The following is a 22183-nucleotide window of genomic DNA, read 5'->3' on the forward strand; positions in this document are numbered from 1 at the left end:
AGACTTCCCTCCTGACTCTCATAGTTTTGGTTAAAATCTCAGCATCTTACTTTAAGTAATATTCTTTGTAAATAAAACAACTTGTTGTACAACTAAACCTCAGGTCTGGTGCTCTATCTATATGTTACTGGTCACAAGCTTGAGCCAAATGTCTTTTCTTATCTGTGGCTGTAACATATTTGGGGGCTTGTTAAACAGGCTGTGTTGGGCTGGTGTTAATCCACTTTAGTGGAGGTGTGTCCTCTTAGTGTGACTTTGTTCTCTCGTAGCACCCAGTGGGTTTGTTTTTTTTTTTTTTTTTTTGTCTCGTTACCTTATTTTGTGGTTACACTTTAGAGGTGTACAACTCTAAATCCGGCAACACTGTTACCAAATGAAACAGAAGGCACCACACATGATTGTGTGGCTGAAGCCACTCAAAAAGTATTACCTAGAGCAGATCTAACTGATGTGACATCACAAAATCCAGACCTAGCTAGGTCTTTTAACTGCTAGCTCTGGCAGGGTGTGGCACTACAATAGCAGTGAGTAAGAATCCCTATGGGATAACTGATGACCTGGTAACTAATCACGAATATGCACATTCAGATACGTGGTGGTACTGTGGAGGAGATAAGTTAAGGCCCAAGTTACCTAAACTCTGGTATAGTACCTGTGCTCTAATTCACTTAATGGGTTAGGGTTATACTTGTAATGTAGTAGCCTATATTACACATGGTAGTACTACTTTAAGTACAGGATCTGAATACTTTTTACACCACTAGACATTTGTAATGTAACACAGTCACAACATTATAGGATTAAAGCTGTAATTTTACAAGGAGAAAGTCAAATTATGAGTAAAGTTATATTTATCTTATATTTGCCTACAACTTACATCTTTATTCTCATAATCGCCTGTTGTATTTTTCTTGCAGGATTACAGCTTAATTCTCACGCTATCATGACTTTTACTGTGAGAGTCTTTATTCTCAAAATCTTAGATTATTTTATATTATTCCCCAAAAATATAATTAATAAAATATCATCATTATTACTTCAGTAAAATCCCATAATTCACTGCAAAGAACAAACAAACAAAGAAGTGTGTACATACTGTAGACGTGAAGTGATCATAGCTGATTCATTCTGCTGAATTCAAGTCATAGCACTCTGGGTCAATGTGTTTCCTTCTAAAGTTATTTGAACATCATTTTAATGCTTGTTTATTCATCTTCACTGGATGTTGATTAAACTCTCTTGCTGTCTGTTTATATTGTTTGTATTTATTGTTGTAATAATGTTTTAATGCTGCCCTCTTGGTCACATCTGTTAATCTCAAGAAGACCTTTAAATAAAGGTTAGATATGATAGTTTATGTGTTTTATACTGTTTCATCTTTAGACTGATGTCCCTTACTTATGACCAAATTCATGTGCCAACATCCAACTCTCTGCTGCCACCTTGTGGCTAAACTGTTGTACAACAGGACAGTTGATTCTGCTGCTCCAGTGCTGACCAGAACCAGACAGAGAGAAAACTTTACATCCATTTTAAAGTCCTTACATTGGTTTTTGTATTGATTTAAAATGACTTGTCTTTAAAGCTCTCCATGTTCTTGCAGCAGCCTGTTTGTCTGACATGTTGATGTATGAACCAGTACGCTCAGGTCCTCTGGAGTCTTTTAGTTGTTCCAAAGTGCAGAACAAAAACTTTTAGTGAGGCAGCTTTTAGTTTTTATGCTCCGAGCTGTTGATTCACCTGAACACATGAGAGCGACTGGAAGTCTTGAAATCTTTAAATGTAAACTTGAACTCATCTCTTCAACCTGGATTCTGACACAGATGTTTTATGTCCATTTTTTTATTTCACTGTATTCATGTTATCAAATGTTTTATTCCCTCTTTTTTGTCATTATCTTCAATCTAATTTTAATCTATTTTATTAGTTGTATTACATTTTCATCATTTTATTTCTTGGGTGCATTAGTCCATCAGTTTGAGCTTTCTGTTTACTGTGTTTGTGTCCAGTGTGAGTTCACAGACATCTGATGAAAAGAACAAGACACAATACAGCAGCAGTTTATCATTTAACACACCTGATGGTTTATTTGTTGCTTCATTAATAGACTGTTAATGAGATAAAAAATTAATGATGACTCATTTTTTGGATCTTCTTTCAAACTGAGAATTTAATGCAGATAAACAAGCTTTTCATTTAAACCACTTTAACATGTGCTGCCTTGTTTCCATGAATCAAAGTGAACACACACTTACACTTCCTCATACCAGGTTTCAGCCTCTGCTCCCCACAATGATCCACCCTGGAGGAAAAAACAAAGTCAGAATGAACCTTCAGAAGTTTCCTCATCAATGATCTTCATAAACCTTCACTCAGATCCAACATTAAGACAAAACAGCTGGATTTGTAAACACATAAAAGCAGCTTCAACATGTTTGAATTCTGTTAAAAAAAAAAACATCAGGCTATCAGTAGACGTTATAATTTACCCACGTTCCCTAAACGCCTCACATGAAGGCTATTGGTAGACACTACAATTTAACGATGCTCCCTAAACATCTCACACGCAGAATATCTGGAGACTAAGTGCAAGATGATCAGATGAACTGTAGTGCTCGTTCAAAACATGCCTTAGACATCATGCACTATGTCTTGAACATACGTATAAAGTTCCCATGTGTGAGGAACAGGAATGGAGCTTAACTCTCTAAACTTTTTCAATTCATTCTCCATGGTAGTTCTTATCACTGCGGGTGTAATCCCACCTCTGACCACAATGTAAAGAGTGGCGCTGTCCGTACTTCCGCTTGTTGAATCCATGTACAGAAGAAGAAGCAGAATCAAAGTTGTTTATGATGTATTTTTATATATTAATATTAGAACAACTCATCCAAACAACTTCACACTTCGACATTGCACCTCCTCGTTTCCCCAGCAATCCACCTGCCAGGTATGAAGTAGATTGGATGAACAGTTCTCGAGATGTGCGAAGGACAAACTTATATACATACATACACACATACAGACAGAGATTCCTTGTTTTATATAGAGAGATTCAAATTTCAGTGCAGGAGCTCCTCTAACAAACTGACATCTTTCTTGTTTGCACAGAGTCATAGTGTTATAACAGGAGGACATACAGAGGTTTGACTCTGAGCTAAGGCTGAGTTCACACTGAGTAATATTTGAATGTGCTCAAAGAAATGACTGATGCACATAAAAGCATATAAAAAGTGCATAAAATTTGATTCTGACAAACAGCAAACCTCCGCTAATGAATGCTTTTCGATATGGAAATGAAACTCTGTAGGAGGCAGAGGGAAACTCTGTGAGCAGGTTAGGTTCACAGAGTTGAAGTTTCTTTCTGGAAGTGAAAACTCAAGAGTTTCACTCATCTCAGGTCTACAAATGTTTCACTAAAGCTGCTTTCTGGGAAAAAAAACCCTGCTATAAGCAGCAGAACCTGTATTCTCACCCTGATGGTATTCAACAGTTTGTGACTTAGTGTCGTTTGTTTCCTCACAAACAAACAAACAGCTGTTACTGTAAACAACCTCTCACACAGATTACTGACTGTTAGCTGATTTCACTGTTTCCAATGTCTTCTGATAACTAAAAAACACAAAGAGCTGATAGTGTCATCAACAATGTTCACACAGTTTTTACGCTGACAATAACGGGAGACAGAGACAGTCACATAACACGAGTCATTACAGGAGAAAAGACAGAAATCTGATGTTAAAAACACATATTTACCTTCATTTCACTTTCAGAAAGTGAAAGTTATAAGAGGATACTTACAGATATTTTTTGTTATGCCTCTAATCACTCTGCAGGCGTCGCTTTTCTGTTTAACAAATTTACATGAGATCATTTAGAATATTTAAATTCTGAAGATGGCAGGTGGATTATAGCTGTTATAAAGCTAGACAGCTCTTTTTTCATACTCTATAATGTATATGGTCACAATGGGGCAGCCCATGCAAAAATTATGTTTGCTCAAATTTATTCAAAGATAAAGGATTTGATTATAGGAGGGGATTTTAATGATGCTCCAAATGATTTGATAGATAGAATACCTGAAAGAATGTCTCAAAACTCCACAGTTTAAGTGAGAAGTTGACAGTGACAGATGTACGGCCATAAAGAGTTTACGATTCAGAGCAAGATGGTAAGAAAATGGTGAAAAAAACACCAGCTATTTTTTTGAATTGGAAAAACGTAATTGTAAAAGAAATAATATTTCAGCATTTCAGCAAATAAACAACAGCATTAGTACCAATCCCAAAAAAATAGCAGAACATGTAGGATCATTTTATAAAAAAAATATATAAATCTAAATTTGAACCGGAATACTGTGAAGAATTCTTAAATAAAATTAAAGAATATATTCCTACCATTTCAGAACAATTTAAAACTACCTGTGAACAACATATTTTAAATTCTGAATATGTGGAAGCCTTGAAACATAGGCTGCATGGCAAATAGACATATAAGTAACAATATATATCGGTATTAGATTTACTTGACTACTCAGAATATCTGGATTTACAGGTGGTCATTGTATTTGACATGGTGGAACATCATTTTATATATAAGCTTTTAGATTTATTTGGGTTTGGAGAAAACTTTATTTCAGTAGTGAAAATGTTATACAAAGACATCAACAGTAATTTAATTATTTATCCCAATACCTCCAAAAGAGGAGGTAAGGCCAGATCAGTGCGTCAAGGCTGTCCAATTTCTCCTTTTCTGTTTCTAATTATTGCAAAATTACTTTCATTAAAGGTTGTAAACAGTCCAGGTCTAACTATATTTCAGAAGGAAATTTGAATTACATGACTAGCAGATGATACAGTTTTATTTCTCACAGATAAACACCAAATTGAATCAACTATACAACCGATTAATGAGGGTTTCCAGGCTGCATCATGACATAGGAAAATGTGAAATTTTAAGCTTAGTTGATACAGATGAGGAAAGCATATGCAACATTCCGTGGAAAAAAAACTGTGAAATATTTAGGTATTGATGTAACCGAAGATATGTTAGCCAGACAACAACTTAACTTTCTTCGTAGACTTAAAAAGGCAAAACATGTTATGAATATGTGGCTTCAACGTGACCTCTGAGTTCTATTAAACAAGGCTGAAGGTATTTCGAGATTTGTTTATCCTTCTTTTTCAATGTTTGTCCAAGACTCAACATCTAAGGAAATCAACAATATACTTACTAATTTTGCTTCGAAAAATAGACTCCAGAAAACAAAGTGGTTTTGATCTATTAAATTTTATTGATTGAAATAAGACATTTAAAATAAAACAGATTAAAGAATGCCTTAAGGCCCAAAAATTCTATTTGGTATTTCATTGCAAAAAATGTCTTTAGAAAATTGGGTGGTCTTTATTTTCCACTTGTAATTTTAACATTACCATATTGCCTTTAAAATTATCTAAATTTTATCAACAGGCCCTACTAGCTTGGAAATGATGTTACATGCATAACTTCCCCCACACAAAACCATAATTTGGAATAATGGAGACATTAATGTTGAAATAAATCTATCTTTAAGCAAAATTGGGTTGATAAAGGTACTATTTATGTGAGTAATTTATTGATTTGATTGATTATTTATTTATTGACGGTTTATTGCTTAGTTATGAACGATTCCTGAATCCTTTCCTGTAACAGGTAGAGAATTTAATTGTGTAATTAAAGCTATTCCTAATGGTCTCTTACATCTAGTGGAGAGTCATCTTCACTATCAAGAAGCACTGATAAGAATAAAATTACTTTAGAACAAATGATCGGTAATAAGCACAGTGACTTTATTGTCACATGGCATTAACAAATAATATGACTTTATGAGGTTTTGTGTCATTTGGAGCAGTTATCACATGAACAGAGTTCAATGTGTTTCTGTTCTGTGATAAAGATCTTCTCTGTCTTCTCTATTAAAGTCCTGATGAGTCCTGATTATCAGCTGATCAATGTTCTGATGGAGCTGATTATTAAATGTCATAGTGAGCACAGGGAACGCTTTCATTCGACTGTTTGTTTGTTGCAGTGCTGCTATCAGCCAACAGGAGGCGCCATCTTCATATCCTTTACTTCAGTAGCCATGGCAACAGAAAAGTGGAAGTGTCCTCCATCACAAGTTAAAAATCCTGCATTCAAATGTTTATTGAGGTTAATGTGAAAATGTGTACTTGTACTACATTTCAGAGGGAAATATTGTATGTTTCACTTCACTACATTTATTTCAGTTTTGATGCTTTGAAGATCAAGATTTTACATACAAAACACAAGATCAGCTTATGAAATATTAATGATTTGTTATAAAAAACCCAACAGTATACAAAGTAGTTCAAATTAGCTGCTTATATGTTCAGTAATATCAGTAGTAATAATAATATAATAATAACATAACACTGTATGAGACTTTAACCTCCTCTCAAGTGTTAACAGCTGTTCATATTTCAAACAAGGAATATCATGAATCATTTCAACTTTAATCCTGGGAAATAAATATAAAGCATCAAATATATTATTACTTTTTTCTAATAACACTGTCTGAAACAATATCACAGTTTGGCAAATACAGATTTCTGGAAATATCTCCAGCTCAGGCACTGTCTCCTTCAGTCCTGATATCCGGCTCCAACCCAATCACTGAAATTCAAAGCCTATTGCAACATGTCAGCCTTAAAAAGGGTGGTGCATCGATTGTCTATAATCCCTTCAGAGATACCAATGCACCTAAACTTGATGGTCTTAAATTGGCTTGGGAGAGAGATATTGGGAAATATATGAAATGAAGCTATATCGGGCTGGCACAGCCCCACCTGAGAAGTCCTGACGCAATTTGACAACTATAAAATCCTCAGTCAGTGCTACTGGAGAAGTGCTCGACTCAACTTAAGAGATCATGACGTAAGTTGTCATAATGAAGTTGGAATAATGGTACACATGCTGTACGACTGTGACTGTGGTTAAGGATCAATGAGAGAACAGAATATCTATTTTCTAATAACGCATCTCATTTACAGAAATTGTGGAATTGTACAATTGCTTGAAATTACATTCAGATTTTGGATTATTTATAAGTATATTCATGTGTGGAACCAGATTTTATGCCAAATCCATATTTTATTTCTTGGTATCAGACTGTACAGTTGACAAATTTAAATGTATTAATTAAATGTAGTTGAATGACATATAAATTGAAATTAATGTTATGAAATATATAGCAGTCAGTATTTATAGGATGTGAGGTGAAGGTTTTGGCTTTTTAAAGATGGTTGTGAAAAATTTGTCTCTGTTAGTGTTTCTTTACACAAGAGGAGACGCTCCCTCCTACAGAGACACTGAACCAGAGAACAACTACTTAAACCCAGAGGTTTAATGTTGTGTTGAAGGTGACAGACTGACTGTAAATCAGATAAAAACTTCATAATGACTCATCTGCACCTATATCACTCTGCACAGTGAAGAGAACAACATCACAGTCAAGGAAGAAGAAACACGGAGCAGCACTGAACTCCTGACTTTGTTTCTGTCAGAAAGAAAATCCCAACAGCCATCAAACCTCTAAAACAGACAAGCATTATCCAGAAGAATACTGTTGTTTTGGAGAATTCAGCTACACTTTCAGGAACAGCTGCAACAGAAGAAGTGCCAGTCGTTTCCGTCAGGTTTTTCTGCCTAAAGTTCAACTTAAATTACAAAACTTTGACCTCCAAACGCACCAATCAAGACACACCCAGTTGCAGTCGGCTAGACAAGAACACAGTTTATTTTGTGTATCTGACTATCATCTTTGCGTTGACTTCATCAGACTGTGACCTTCAGCACGTTCTGAGATGTCTCCTAGAAATTACATTCATATACAACAAAATTGCAACTGCAAATACATTTTGCCAGAGATGTAATGCATATTGAATCAAGTTTCTCTCAACATAAGGAGAAAATGTTATTAATTGACATATTTGGCAACTTGCAAAAATGTTGACACCAAACATATGAGTGAAATGTTCACAGACAACATACCTACTTCTTTTTTCCCACCAAAAAATCCGATCTTGCAGTACAATATCTGTGATAGAGGAAAGTAGCCTACAACAGTATTAAAGTTTTTATGGTTATGTTTAGGCTCTGGTAGCGCTTGGTTAAGGTTAGGGAAAGACTGTGGTCATTTAAGCCACATCATGATCTTTCACTAACCCTAACCAAAGTGCTTTTGTTGCCTAAACCCAACAACACACGGGATGTGGGATGTGAACCCGGGTATGTTGCGTTGGAGTCCTGCATCTTGTACATTCCCCTCTTCCCTTGGACTTGGACAGGGTTGATGAGGGTCTGAGGCCATGGTTCTCTGGTGGTAAACGGTGGACGGCTCCCTCCAAGTTAAGAGTGAGTTGTGCCCCCAAGTGAAGGAGTTTCAAGTATCTTGGATTGGTGCAGCCATCTTACTTGGCCTGGGGTTATTTGTTTTCCCCCTGGCTTTATCTTGTCCTTGCTCATGTTTGCTTGCTGTCATTGCATTCCTCCTCCTCCTCCTCCGGTGTGGAGGTGAAGTCCTCGATCACAACTCTGGGCAGCACCGGCAAAGACTGGGTCTTGAATATATGGACATCACCCAGGGAGTTCTTCTGCATGTCAGTGCCTCGATCTGCAGGAGGAGAAGCCAGCCGGTGTTTTCTGTACTGCACCAGACTGCAGCTCTTCACCACTATGGCGATCACATTCTTTCCCATCATAATCCCTGAGACTCTGATGTCGCCATAAACTAGCAGGTTTCCCCCGCGAATCAGGAGGGTGATGATGTTGATGGTGGCGAGACTGAGGATGGGGTAGAGCATCATTTTGTGCGGGACGATGTTCACGCCCTGCATGCTGATCTCGCTCAGGGAGACACAAGGTAACACCAGCAGCAGGATGTAGCAGTAGAAGAACATGAGTCCTTCCACCCACAGGGGGAGCCCCTCCCCCTGAAGCTCCCACAGGTTGGCCTGAACATCCACAACATCCAGCAGGTCCAACACCACCCAGAAGAGACGACTCCTTATCTCCTCTCTCTTCTTATATGGCCTCAAATACTCCAAATGATCTATCGCTGCCAGTGTTATGAACACGATGGGCATGCAGACAGACAACAGCAACGTAAGAGCTGTCCTGGATGCACCTGCGTCCATCGCTTCGACATCCTGAGATTTGTAGTTCTGATAAACAAAGTAGACCTTGATCTCCAGGATGAAGATGTAAAAGAACCAGAGCATCATGGCGTAGCCTCGTCTGGCCGTGTGCACCTCCGACCCAGCCCAGAGAGCAACATATCGAAGCACAATGAGGAAACATGCATCGCCTGCCAGCACGGTGACACACATGCCAATCGTCCTGGAACCTGGATTCTGCTCCACCAGGTAGGCGTCCATGAGCGCCAGGCTGGCCATGATCAGGACCGCCGTGAGGCAGACGTGGGGCTTGTTAGTAGCAGGTCGCGGGTTAACCATTGCTGGTCTGGTTTGACTTTTTTAGGAGTAAAACCAGGTGATAAAACAGGTGCAGTGAACAGGGAGAGAAGAAGAAGAAACACCACGGCGCTGAAGTCTGCTCTGCTGCAGTTCCTCTAGAGGCCACTAGAAAAGGATCCACGAAAATTTCATATCATTTTATTAAAAGAGTTACAGTCTAAATAGTGATTATTGCACCATTGAAAAGATATTTTATCTTTCAGATAAGTGGTTCCCAACCTTTTTCGTCTGATGTAACACAAAACTCAGTCAGATGAACCGAAATAGCTCATCATCAAAATCACCTTTCATGTTCCAAATGTTTTCATCTAAACTGATGAACTGGATGTTATTTTAACACTAGCAACTATATAAAAGTTTTATTACAATGATTTTTCATACAATTGACTTGAGAATGTTTAGGTCAGTTTAGTCAACTTTGCGTTATTTGTATTACCACTTGGAGTGGCAGAAGCTGGACAATGAAACCATTTTACCAGCATTACTTTTAGCTTTTTAATTTAATTGTTCACCCTCTACATTTACTAACTATGTTAACAGTTAATTCATTATTTCCAGGTCTCGATTTCAGCCATATATTGTTAATTTCATCTAACTGTTTAGACTTCCTTGCTTGCTCGCTAAAATTTCAGAGGCAGTCCTTTAACTTGCTCTGCAACAGTGATTTTAAGCAAAACCAATAATCCAACTGTGGATTAGTTGTCTTTGATTTGATGTTATTTCTTTTCTCATGAGGTTAAGAATCGTCCAGAGTCAGCTGAAGTAAAATACAGATCATCATGTCATATATCCTCATGTTCTCCATTCACACTCTCATGCGTCTGTGTGCCATAATGTCAGGAATCCACACATCCTCTGTAGCTCTGGAACTCCTAACTCAGCAGATCCACCTCCAGGTTACACTCAGGATCCAGCTTTGTGTAAACACCGGCATTTGGATGCATTTAAGGTCTTAAAAATGTAATAAGAAAAAAAGGAACCCTGGAATGGTGGATCTTCATGGAGCTGATAAAAGTTTATCTTTGAGGATTTTTTTGTTTTTGAGAATACACTTCTTGTCCTTTAATAACCATCAACAAAACAGTCTTTAAAAAATCAAGATAATCCTGATAATCAAACTGATGAATCGAGAAGGAAAAGAGAAAAGAAAGCGAGCTCATTATCAACTCATTTCAGCACAGCTAAGTCCAAAGTACATCATCTCTTTCTGCTGTTGTTCTCTCCGCAGCAGCAATCAGGACGCTGGAACATCATCAGTCCTGAACTCGTGTCATCTGAACCGACTGTCAGTCTGCAGAGAGGCGTCCTCTGCTTTTCAGCTGCACACTCTGCTCTTATAAACTACATCTGCAAGATTTTTACATCCATCTCTCTCTCTCTCTCTCTCTCTCTCTCTCTCTCTCTCTCCTCCCCTCTGTGCTGGTGTGTATTCATGGAGGGAGAGGGTGGGTGGGTTGGGGGGGGAGGCTTTCTCATGTTCAACTCTCCTCCTTCCACCCAAGCTTTCTGTTTCTCTCTCAGCCTCATCAGCTCGGCCTTGTTTCTGCAAACACAACTTGTGTTTGTCTCCTTTTATCTCTTTTTCCTTCTCTGTGCTGTAAGGAATTTCTTGTGTTGTGTGTAAAATAATATATAAATAAAGTTCACACATGTCCCAATCACTTCTTGTTGTTTATACTCTTTTATCTCTGGCAAAGGGTGCGTTGGATATATGTTACAGTGAGAGGAGTATGAGGTGGGTTGCCTGAACTAGCTCGTAGGCGTCACTTCATTACTTGAATCAAAAAAAGTTCCAGAGGATCTGAATCAAGATTATTTTTTCTTCCTTTCCCATTATTATGCTAATAATAATTATAACTATCAATATTACTATTATTTTATTATTATTATAAATACAAAAATAAATGAAAAATAATAAATATTATCAATTCAGTTTAAAGAACTTCCCCAGAAGGGCAATTTAAAGTTCTCATATCAACAAAACTCACAGGACAGAATGAGTTTACATGCACACTTGTATGCCGGTTCTGACTTTTAATCTGGTTTCGATAATTTTCAACCTGGTTGTTCATATCCCTGTTTACATGCTTCTAACAGGATCCAGGTTTCTGATCACCTGTGTGCAGTTGTGTCTTGATTTCTCAATATCTCAGCCTCAGTCATTTCCTGACTTAGTTTTGCCTTTTGCCTGCTGATTTGGACACTGTTGCCTTGCTGACTGATCACCTGTGTACTGACCTCATTCTGATTAGAGCCATTTCGGTGTCCTACGCCTGACCACAGACCACAAATAACTGGCTGAACTGACCTGCTTCAGAGAGTGGTGTAGGTGGGAGATCAGATGTTCTTTCTCCAGCAGCTCGAGGCTTTTGATAGATATTAGCCTGTTACAAGCAACAACATGTAGCTGAAGAGTAGTAGTAAACGCTGCAGCCTGTTGCTTTATCACTGATATCGGTCAGTGAAATTTCAGCACAATGCCTTACGTTGTAGGAAGGAGCAGTTATCCAGATATCTACTGGCTGCTATTCAGTCTCGTATCCTGCAATCTGTAACGTTATCTGAGAACCAGCAGCTTTCGTAGCATCGTTATCTAGCATTAGCTTTACTGCTATTTAGCTAGCTAGCAGCTACAAATAAAACACACAAAACGACACAACAACATATGACTTACCTCTATATTGGGCTTTCTTTTCCTTCTCTTCCTTTCTCTGTTTTCTTCCTAAAGGTTTGGACCTTTTCATTATGAAAAAAATATAAATATTTGTCTCTTGATGTCACAGACTTATCAAACGGTGACCCAATCCCCACTTTCATTGTGCACAGTGCAGGTGCAGGGCAGATGAAAAAATGTGAGGAACAGGGGTGCAAAGTGTATTTCTTGCTGACTGAATGCTTTACTTTAGGTAACACACATTTTAAGGAGTTCTTGTGTCTATTCTGCCATATGTACAATGAGTTTTTTTTTAAAGAATTTAATATTTTGCAGATATAATAGTGATATGCTCAGCACTGTCATTAAGGTCAGGAGTAGTTTTGATCATGAATCTGCCTTACAGGTCATTAAGATAGTTTTAAGATATGTTATGCAAAACTCCAACCTGTGTGGATGTACAGTGTACCTCAAAGAACCTCTTGTTCTTGAAGTCCGATAATAGATGTTCTGATATTTTTATGGACAATTCCTTTAGAAATTCTCCATCAGTGAACGGCTTCCCGTGCCTGGTGATCTCCTGGGCTGCCACAAAACTAGCCGAAGTGCTTGGATTTGTAGACTTCATCCACCTCTTCAAAGTGTTTTTGCTCTAGTCAGTTTTCCGCAGCAGTTCCGAAACTGCTCTTTTTCGATCATCTCCAGCTGGGTATTTTTCAGCGAAAGCTGAGTGTTTGTTTTGGAAATGTCTTTTAAGGTTTGATTTTTTGTTGTTCGCCAATTTCTCCCCACATATTAAGCAAACAGCTTAATCATTCTCGTCAACAGCAAAAGCAAATAAATCTGTCCATGAAGCATTAAAAGTTCTATTTTCATCAGAAATCTTTCTTTTTTTGGATTTTTCCATCGTTAGCTTAACGGGGGTAGACCGCTCAAAAAATGCACTTGCCTGTTGCCCGGCAGGTGATGTATATTTCAATAGACAAAATATTAAAACTTTAATTCAGTTTTATTTTTATATTACAAGATCACCTAACTCTCCAAAATAACAACTATCACATTAAAATAAACTAACTAAATAAAATAAAATAAATTAAAATTAAATAGCCATTATTTATTGACATTTTGTTTCAAAGCCACAGGGAGCCAGGGCTCCGGAGCCGCGGGTTGCCGACCCGTGGTACAGGTGGATAGCTAAAATAAGTACAATTTTTTGTTCAGCAAGGAGAGAAATAGGACTCCATCACAAGTAACATAAAATGTCTGGTAAAATGTCTTATTTTATACTTAACATGCATAAATTGGCGCCTTTGCCAGAAAGAAATTGATAAAAATGGTGCAATTTACTTGACACCAGTAAAAAAAGTTCAGTCAAAACTTTTATGATATCATCAATATAATATCACGATAATCATATTATATTTTAATATATTTTTAATGTATAATTATATTTATTTACTCTTTATATTTGTTATTGTTATTGTTTGACATTTAAAATTATATGTATCCGTGCTGTGCACTATGTTGCGAGCTGTCTGCCTCTTTGCTGAAAATGTTCAATAAAATAAACAAAAAAAGAACAAAACAGTGAAGATGATTGGATAGTTTGTTAGCATATGCTACAACTGTATGTATATACATATATATAACAACACTGAGTGCTTGCACATTACATAATTATGGATAAACCTACATTAAGCCTAGAGTGTAACTGTGAAGGAACAGATCATATCTGTGCTCTGTGCAGTCAGCTGCAGCCTGATAGAAGCATTCATCTAAATCTCTGTCCAAACCCCCCTGAGGACATCACATCAGTGGAAATATGCAGTGAGTTTCTACTGTATGTAGGTCTGACCTGATTCCCCTGTAGCGTGACGTATTAGCACTGCTCTCCCTTTCTGAACCCCATCTACATCTCAGCATGCACATGGAAGGTTTATGTATCTGTAGTTGATGTACAAGGCATCAGAGTGACACATTGATGTAAGGTTTGTTCTGACACCAAAGGCCACAACAACATAGCAGTGTAGGACTGCCCTGGGCCAAAGATTTTCCTAGTCGACTGGTAGTTATTAGTTCAAGCCATTAGTCAACTAGTCGTCGCACCTTTATGATATTAATTTAATTATTTAAATATATATATTTTTGGGGCATCAGAAAATGGTTTGAATTGCAGGGCTGAGCAAGAATGTTGTAAGTAACACTATACTACGTTACAGAGAAATACAAAAATGTAAGACACAATCAAAAAACCATACATATACATGAACCTACAAAAGCTATACTAGCCCTCACACTGAAGCTCAAATCTGAATGCAATTCACATTCCAATGCAACACGTCGTGCTAAATATCATTATTTCCATCATAAATGACTTGTATGAGGATTACATGCATGTCTAAAAGAATCATTACACACATATACCAAGTAAACCCAATAATGTCTGTTGCAAGCAACCATTTCAACGGCTGAATGATCACAGAGCGCCAGGCGAGGTGATGTGAAGGTATAAGTAATTGAGACAATGTATTTCAATAGGCTATTAGACATTATTGGTTGTTTTGTTGAAACAGAAATTAAAGGAATGAAAACAGAGTATTGATTTGATTTTCATTTCAAAAACCCTGGTCAGATACTGCAGACACAACATTTGTAAGGGACTTGACTTTTCCTCTCGCCTTTGTAAAACCAAAAATAAAATAGTTAACCAATGTATGAACTGTAGCACTCAGGAATACGGAGATGTACTTGTTTCACTCAGGAGGCTGGATTAGTAAGATGGTTTTTGAACATTATTTCTATCAGCATTAAAGTAAACTACTACTGAAATAAACAGCGTCTCTCTCTCTCTTTACACACCTCTGTGGTGCTGAATGACACACAGCATCTTTTCATCTGTTTTCTTTATTCTTATTATTCATATTCTTATTAATAAGAATAATGATAAATCAAGTGCTTTATAAATGTTGTTTGTTATTGAAATGTTATTTCTGACCATGGAAACTATTTAACTACCTTTTCAATTTTTGTCACGTTGGTGCCCCCAGTACAGCAGACTGGCTGGTGCTGGTGTGATAATCTGGCTCAGACTGTCAGTAGTACTGTTATGGCTATGGACAGTTGAACTATTACTTCAAATTTTAGTGATACTATTACTGCCAATGTAAGGTTCTACTAGCCAGTGGTGCTACTACCTTACCAGTGCCATAGCTATTAATGCTACTGTCAGCGGTACTACTTTCACTGCCAATGTTAGTCTTTCTACCATTGCTGCTACCATTACTCATATTTTTACTGCTATTGCTCATGCTACTGCTTGTAGCAATAGCTGTCATTACTATTACAGTAATTTAGCTAATATTTTACTGTCACTAGTACTGTTACAGCTACAGGTGTTACTGCTGATTTTAGTCTCATTACTGCCATTGATACTATTACTGTAACTGTTATTGTCTGCGTTGTTATCGCTACTCATGCAACAATACTTCTACTTCTAACTTGTTTGGCCAGAAACTTGATATATAGAATAGAAACAGGTGATTCCACTGAGATATGTGGGAGGTCAAGAGCAGACGGAAAAAGTCAAAGTATTGTAGCAGTCACCTATTTGTGGGACTTGCTATCATTTCTCTGTCTCCCCGTTCCGAATTTGGATAGTTGCATGTCTGGGTTGATTGGAGGGTTATGCAGATCACCTGTGTGCGAAGTGTGGGGACTGACTCCCTGGTGGTGATTGAGAGCAGCTGGGTGCATTCCCCTCTCGGCCAATCGGGTGTGACGACGCCCTTTTTCTGGGGTTTAAGAGAGGAGAGAAACTGCACACCTGGGTCGCTCTGTTCTTTCCTCCACTGGTTGCAGACCTCATTTAAAAAGATTATCAAACAGATACTCTGGCCTGTTCAGGCCCTTTTGTGTCTTCTTTCTGGTCTTTTTGAGGGTACTCTGGGTACACTGCTTTGGTTTCTTAATGCCCATCGTGCAAGAAGTTGTGCTTGCCCCACGATAGCCTAAACACCTGTGGGCTTTATTTTTTATACCCATTAAAGAGGGATTTGTTTATCTTTATCAAAGAGGCATTATTTCATTAAAGGGACGTTTCCCATTGTGCAACACCTTGTGAAGTTTCTCCAAGTGAATATTATTTTTGTTTGTTTCTTATTTCTTTATGTGGCTGGAGCAGACAGAAACTGTCAAAGTCCAGTTTAGATTCATTTAATACTTCTTTGCTTTTGCAAGACAATCACAGTGTTACTAAAGAGGCAGAGAGGAGCTGCAGCATTCTGATCTGATCACTCATCAATACAGACTGTGGATGGTCTCTATTAAAGCAGCAGTGATAGTAGCAGCAGTGAAGCACATGCTCAGATATTAATGGCCCAACTTTTATCTAGGCTAAGCTTTTTATGGGAAGAGCACATTAAAAAGTTATGAGAAGATGCTCTGGAATGCATAAGGATGAATCAAATTAGCCCAGTTACTGGGTGCCGCTGATTCTCCTGTAGTGGTGCGTTAGAGGATATCAGATGTTCTTTAAAACTGCAGCAATTTGTGAGACTTTACTGCTTCTTTTGCTGCCCTCCTTTCAGCACTCGAAATTAAGGATGTCCCTGGAACGCAAAGATACAGTGTGTGAGACAATTCTAGGACAGTAGAGAAACTTTTCATTACAAAAATGTTGCAGCAAATTTCCAAATATGTGTGATTTGGATAAACTGACCACATATTGACCACTAGCTCATTCATGGTCAGTCAGTCATGTAGGAGTATTGTTTTGACATGCACCCAGGAACCTGTATAGCTAAACATATGACTCTGAATTTTCACTCACCCTACAAAACGTCTGTGTAACATGTTAACATCATATGATGTAGAAATGTAATGTTAGTTACTCATTAACACTGCATATGTATGGGTTTGCATTCATAGTAACTTTTTTAAACTTGCGCAGCGTTACGTTTCATTGCATCTTGGTGCTATTTATAGCTCAGAGGTGTATCCATTAGACCTAAGGGAGGCCGAGCCTGTATTTTCTCCATATGTTGTACCCTTGATAAATGGACTGAGGTCTGTTACATTTGACTCTGTGTATAAATGGTCTAGAAAATTGAACACTGCAATGTACATGTGTTTTCTTACATGTCATTTAATGTGTTGTAATTGTGTACAACCTATTGTACCTGTCTTGGGGAAAGTTTTAATGAGCAACAATTTTAGAATTTTTAAAAAAAAAAAAAAAAAAAAAAAAACTTCAATTTGGGACAATGGTTAAGTCCGGGACAGTTGAAACAATAAAAATAGAATCCGGCCCTTTCCTGCTTGGCCATCGCTGATGCTTGGAGTGCCAGCAGTGACATGAGAGGAAACCTGGCTCCAGATCTGAGATGCAGATTTGTGCTTTAACAGGTCAAAGTCGAAATATGTCAAACCAACTGGTGACTTTGCTGGCATGCTGTTTTACAGAATGTGTTGGACTGTGCGATATGAAGATATATATTGTATATGTTGTGTGACAATAGAAAAACATATGCTGTTTCATACTATACTCCATCGTTTATATTATGTCGCAAATCACTCTTTACAGCAATATTTTTTGTCATTTGGAATCTGTCCATCTTTTGCATGGATTACATTAATAAATTACTCCTCTTGGATTTTTACTCACTAAGCTTTTATTGCACATGCAGTAACATAACGAGTGTAGTCGTCCTCAGCTCTCCAACTCTCTCAAGTAAAAAGCTAATCCACGCAAAGGATGGACAGACGACGTTGATGGGGGAGTTATATTGTACAGTCCTATTGGACATAACAAAACACATATTCATGATTTTATTATTACTAGAGCTCTATTAGCTCTGAGGGTGGTGCTACAAGAAAAGCTAAGGGGTCAGCAAAAGCAAAAAAGGTTCTGGAGCCAGTTGGAGCAGCTGTTTGTAAGTTCAAACTTTGCCTCTTAGAAAACACTGATATACATCAGTGTTTTCTAAGTAAGTCACTAAGAAGTCATGGATTTACAATGAGCTGGTGCAACACAGTCCTGGGGAGCATAAATGTGATCAGTAAATTTTCAGGGAAATCTGGTTGCTGTTTGGTTTTGCTAGTTAGAAAAACACCAGTGAAAAAACAGGTTCTTGAGAGGTGAGTAAGATTGTGATGCTTGGTGGAGACAGTTCTTCATGTAGGGTGATTCCGTCAAAAGTGGCAGTAAAGCTAATTTTTTATCACGTAACTAAAATTCACTCTCACACAAATAAACATCCAGAGACTTGTACACTGGATCTACAGTCAGTTTTAGGTGTTAAACTGTCTCTGGGAGTCACAGCCTGCCTCTAGTCACATGATCAGATCAAATTTCATACAGGTTTGTCTCTCTGTCCAACTGGTGTTTGAGCTTGAATCTGTGCAAAAATTTCCACTGGTTTCCATTCCGTCTTAAAGCTTGGTTGTTGCTAGTAACACTAAAGACATCATTTAAGCAGATGAATATTGTTTGTTTGACACATTTTTGAGTGAGTGATTAAGAATTAAGCCCTTATTACATCTAATACTGCAAAAAGCAAAAGATGTAATTAATTTAGGCAGCAAAACAATTATTCCCTGATTGGACGGATTTAAACATCAGTATGATATTTATATCGATAAAGATTAGCAGCTGCGTTCATTGTTGGGGAGAAATGTGGCTCATTAAGACCACAGGCTGACAGTCTCAGCTGCTTCGAGCAAATTTTTCCTGATGCAAGAAGTCTGCATTCCTGCACTTAACTTCAAAGCCAGCAAGAGGGAAAGGAGATGGCTATTAGCATAGATTAGCATATACCTACCGATGCACTCCTCTTTCCAACAGTTGTTAGTTTAAACACTCCCCACAGGGACTGGAGGGCTCACATATTGTGTTTTAGTATTGCAAGTATAATCATTTATAGAAAATGGCAGCAGGAGTAGCTCCTATACATTTTTGTGTATTTAACATTGGATATCTGCTTTGCTTTGTTTTGGTTTTTGAATCTGTATAGTTGAATCTCACTGTTTAGATTCGTCAAACTCCATGAGCTAGGAGCGGGAATCTTTGAGAATCTCACGATTTGGTTCAGAATCAATTCTCGTTTCAAAACTGATTCTCAGTCTCATTTTTAGCCTCATACTGGAACACACTGTGTGCCAGATCGTTCATTGGTGACCTTAGTCCACTGAAATGCAATATGAAACAGAGCCTGGCTGTTGAGGTAAATGATCTTGTCGTGTGAGTACACAGCTTTTTTAATTTTAAAAAGAAACTGCATTAATTTGGAAGAATCTTACAGTCTACTGCCTGTATGCGAATAATGAAATGAGAGTGTAATTTACTGACCGATATCAGTTGTTCAATGTCTTTCGTAAAAACAGAAGTTGGCATCACGCTGCGTTTGGCCAATCACATTCCTGGCGCATTAATCTGTTATGTGAACAGTGTATTTGTCTGTTTACCTCCTTACGATCGTAACAAAAGATAAAACAGTTGCCACAGTGATAACTTTCCATAGCTGTAAAATCCTGTCTGTGAGTATTAAAAAACACTGTTTGTTTTGGCTTCTGATAAGTCCTTAAAGAGTAAATATATATATATATATATATATATATATATATATATATATAATCTCCAAACTCCCTCCCTCCCAGTTTATTCAAAAAATGCAGCAGAGGACTGCAGGGCAGCGACTGCAGGGGGCGTGGCCTTGTGGATGTGTTGTGTATGACACGGGAGGTATTTCATGACAGATAAGTCGATAAGTCCCTAACGGTTGACTCTGTCAGCATTGGCCTTGCAAGGTTTGGGACCGATTTAAAACAAAACGTGTTGAGCCATTTTCATCCCATGAAATGGCGATTTTTATATATTTGGTTTCAGTGTCAATATTAACACCAGCATTGATGTGTTTCATTACAGTACAGTCATATAATTTAGTTTACAGCTCAAAAACATGTTTAAGTGTGCAGTACCTCTTCAAATGTATTAATCTGCAACTCACACTTGACTTTCTGGATTGTATTTCATTGTCTCACTGGTACCTCAAACAACACGCCCACTCCACCGCAACCCCCTGCACCATAGCACCAAACTGCCAGATTTAGTCTGAATGGCCGTTGTTATGACCTGGCTCTTAGGCCATGACAAATAAAGGGAAATACTAACGGTTGTACTCAAAATCAAGCAATTCTAATTTTTAAAAGGTTGCAACAAAATATTAATCTAATGTGGGGAATGGTGTAAATGTGTAGTGTTGTATGAAACTAAAAATAAAATGAAGACAAAAAGACAAAATATCATAAGCTCTGAAGTCAAGAAAAGGAGATAGTGAGGTTAAGTAGAAAATAAACATTAAGCTCCCCACCCTCCATCTCCCACATTATATTATTTACAATATACTGGCTTGTTGGAGGCAAACCTGTTTGCCTAAATTTGTAAAATATATGTGCAAATTGTACAAAATTCTATGCAGAATATATGTAAGCCAAATTGTAGGATCATGTACAAGTAACAGAGTTACAGTTGGCTTTCTCCAGCTGGCTTATAAAGCATTAAATGTAATAAGAAATATGGTTTCTGTAACTGGGGTAGAGAATTAGAGAAACTGGGTTTCTTTAGCTACATGTCTTCAAGAAACTGCCAATTTCCTGGTCATGTATAGAGGGAAGTGGGTTTCTAATTTGCTTTTTACAAGTATTTGTACATGACTACAGAGAAAGTCTTGGTGTGACAGCAGAGCAGGGGGATGAAAGGAAAGATGAATAGACACTGCGCCGCCTCTTTGTATTTAAATAAGTCCAACTTAAAGTCTGCTCACACCAGTATTTAAAACAGTGAAGTTTTGCAGTGAATTCAGTTCATTCCAATATAATTGCCGCAATCGGTGAATTTTTTTGTCATGTTCAATTTTGATAAACTTTTACCTGCAAACTCGTGCCAATAGCAAGCCATCTTGACAGAGCTGACCTTTGAGGGGATGAAGAGCCTGACAGTCCAAAGTAGAGATTAACTGTGTGTCACCATCCAGTTTTACTAAATCACCTCCGTCAGAGTATAAACTGTTTTAGAGCAGAGACCTGGATTACACACAGTTATGAGACAGAAGTCCATGGCACAAATGAAATGAAATGGTGTGCAATAGGGAGTAAACACCACATTGTGGGTGTATGTGATGTGCTGTTGTGTGTAGCTTTGTATTTTGTATGGTGTGTTCTGTGTGTTGTTTAGTTTAGTTTAGTTTAGTTTTTTTTTTTTTGGTTTTTTTTGTTTTTTTGCTTTGTACTGTTTGTTGTTGTGCTGTTGTATGTTTTGATTGTGGGGGACAACGGATGCAAATTAGCTTTGAGCTAACTCCACTGCAGTGCATCTTTAATGTTTAAAACTGCACACCGTCCCAATCAATAAATCAAATCAAACAAATAGAGAGAAGCTTGCAGAGCTGTTGTGACTGACTAGTGCTAGCCCAGCTGTTGCGTTAGCGGTTAGCTTGTCAGCTACAGCAGTTCACCAACTGGCCCTGCAAATAGTCACTACGTCACCTAGTTTCATGTTTTTCGAAAGAAAGAAAAAATAACAGTCTATATTTTAACTGTCAGTTAATATTCTACTAAAAAGATACTAGAATCGAACATCAAAGATTAGACATTAAAGTACAGATCTAGACCATACTCTTTATTTTACAGAGACCCAACATTCCCCCCAATAATAAAATATTATTATTATTATTGTCATAATGTCATCCATCACATTTTTTAACCCTCCCACACTGAAGCATAATCTAATTACACAGCATTTAAAGCAGACAAATCTCCTATGTTGTGAATATATTCACTATATTTGTATCAAACCATGCCACCAGTATAGTGATGAGATAAGTGTTTTCAGTTGTGAGGCAAAAAATAAAAATTAAAAATTGAATCAGTAAATGAAAACAATGCCTCGTTGAGCCTATTTGAAACCTCTGTTCTTCAGTTGTTTCCTCAGTCAGCCTGGTGA

The 22183-nt window shown here is 37.6% G+C and overlaps 1 protein-coding gene across 1 annotated transcript; it reads right to left on the minus strand.

Annotated features, from left to right (window-relative positions):
• Nucleotides 1-7768: 7768 nt before the first annotated feature.
• Nucleotides 7769-11918, minus strand: LOC122975350 (transmembrane protein 121-like). Its single transcript, XM_044343774.1, has 2 exons — nucleotides 11842-11918; nucleotides 7769-9638 (listed from the first exon to the last, which is right to left on the minus strand). The coding sequence occupies exon 2, from the start codon at nucleotides 9510-9512 to the stop codon at nucleotides 8520-8522; it is 993 nt and encodes a 330-aa protein (XP_044199709.1). The 5' UTR covers nucleotides 9513-9638; nucleotides 11842-11918; the 3' UTR covers nucleotides 7769-8519.
• Nucleotides 11919-22183: the final 10265 nt, after the last annotated feature.

Source organism: Thunnus albacares, chromosome 3 (genome assembly GCF_914725855.1).
Source record: "Thunnus albacares chromosome 3, fThuAlb1.1, whole genome shotgun sequence".
Lineage (NCBI taxonomy): Eukaryota > Metazoa > Chordata > Actinopteri > Scombriformes > Scombridae > Thunnus > Thunnus albacares.

What these genes read in the sequence shown, in the direction of transcription:
- LOC122975350 (XM_044343774.1), bottom strand. Translation starts at nt 9,512, where the DNA reads ATGGTTAACCCGCGACCTGCTACTAACAAGCCCCACGTCTGCCTCACG.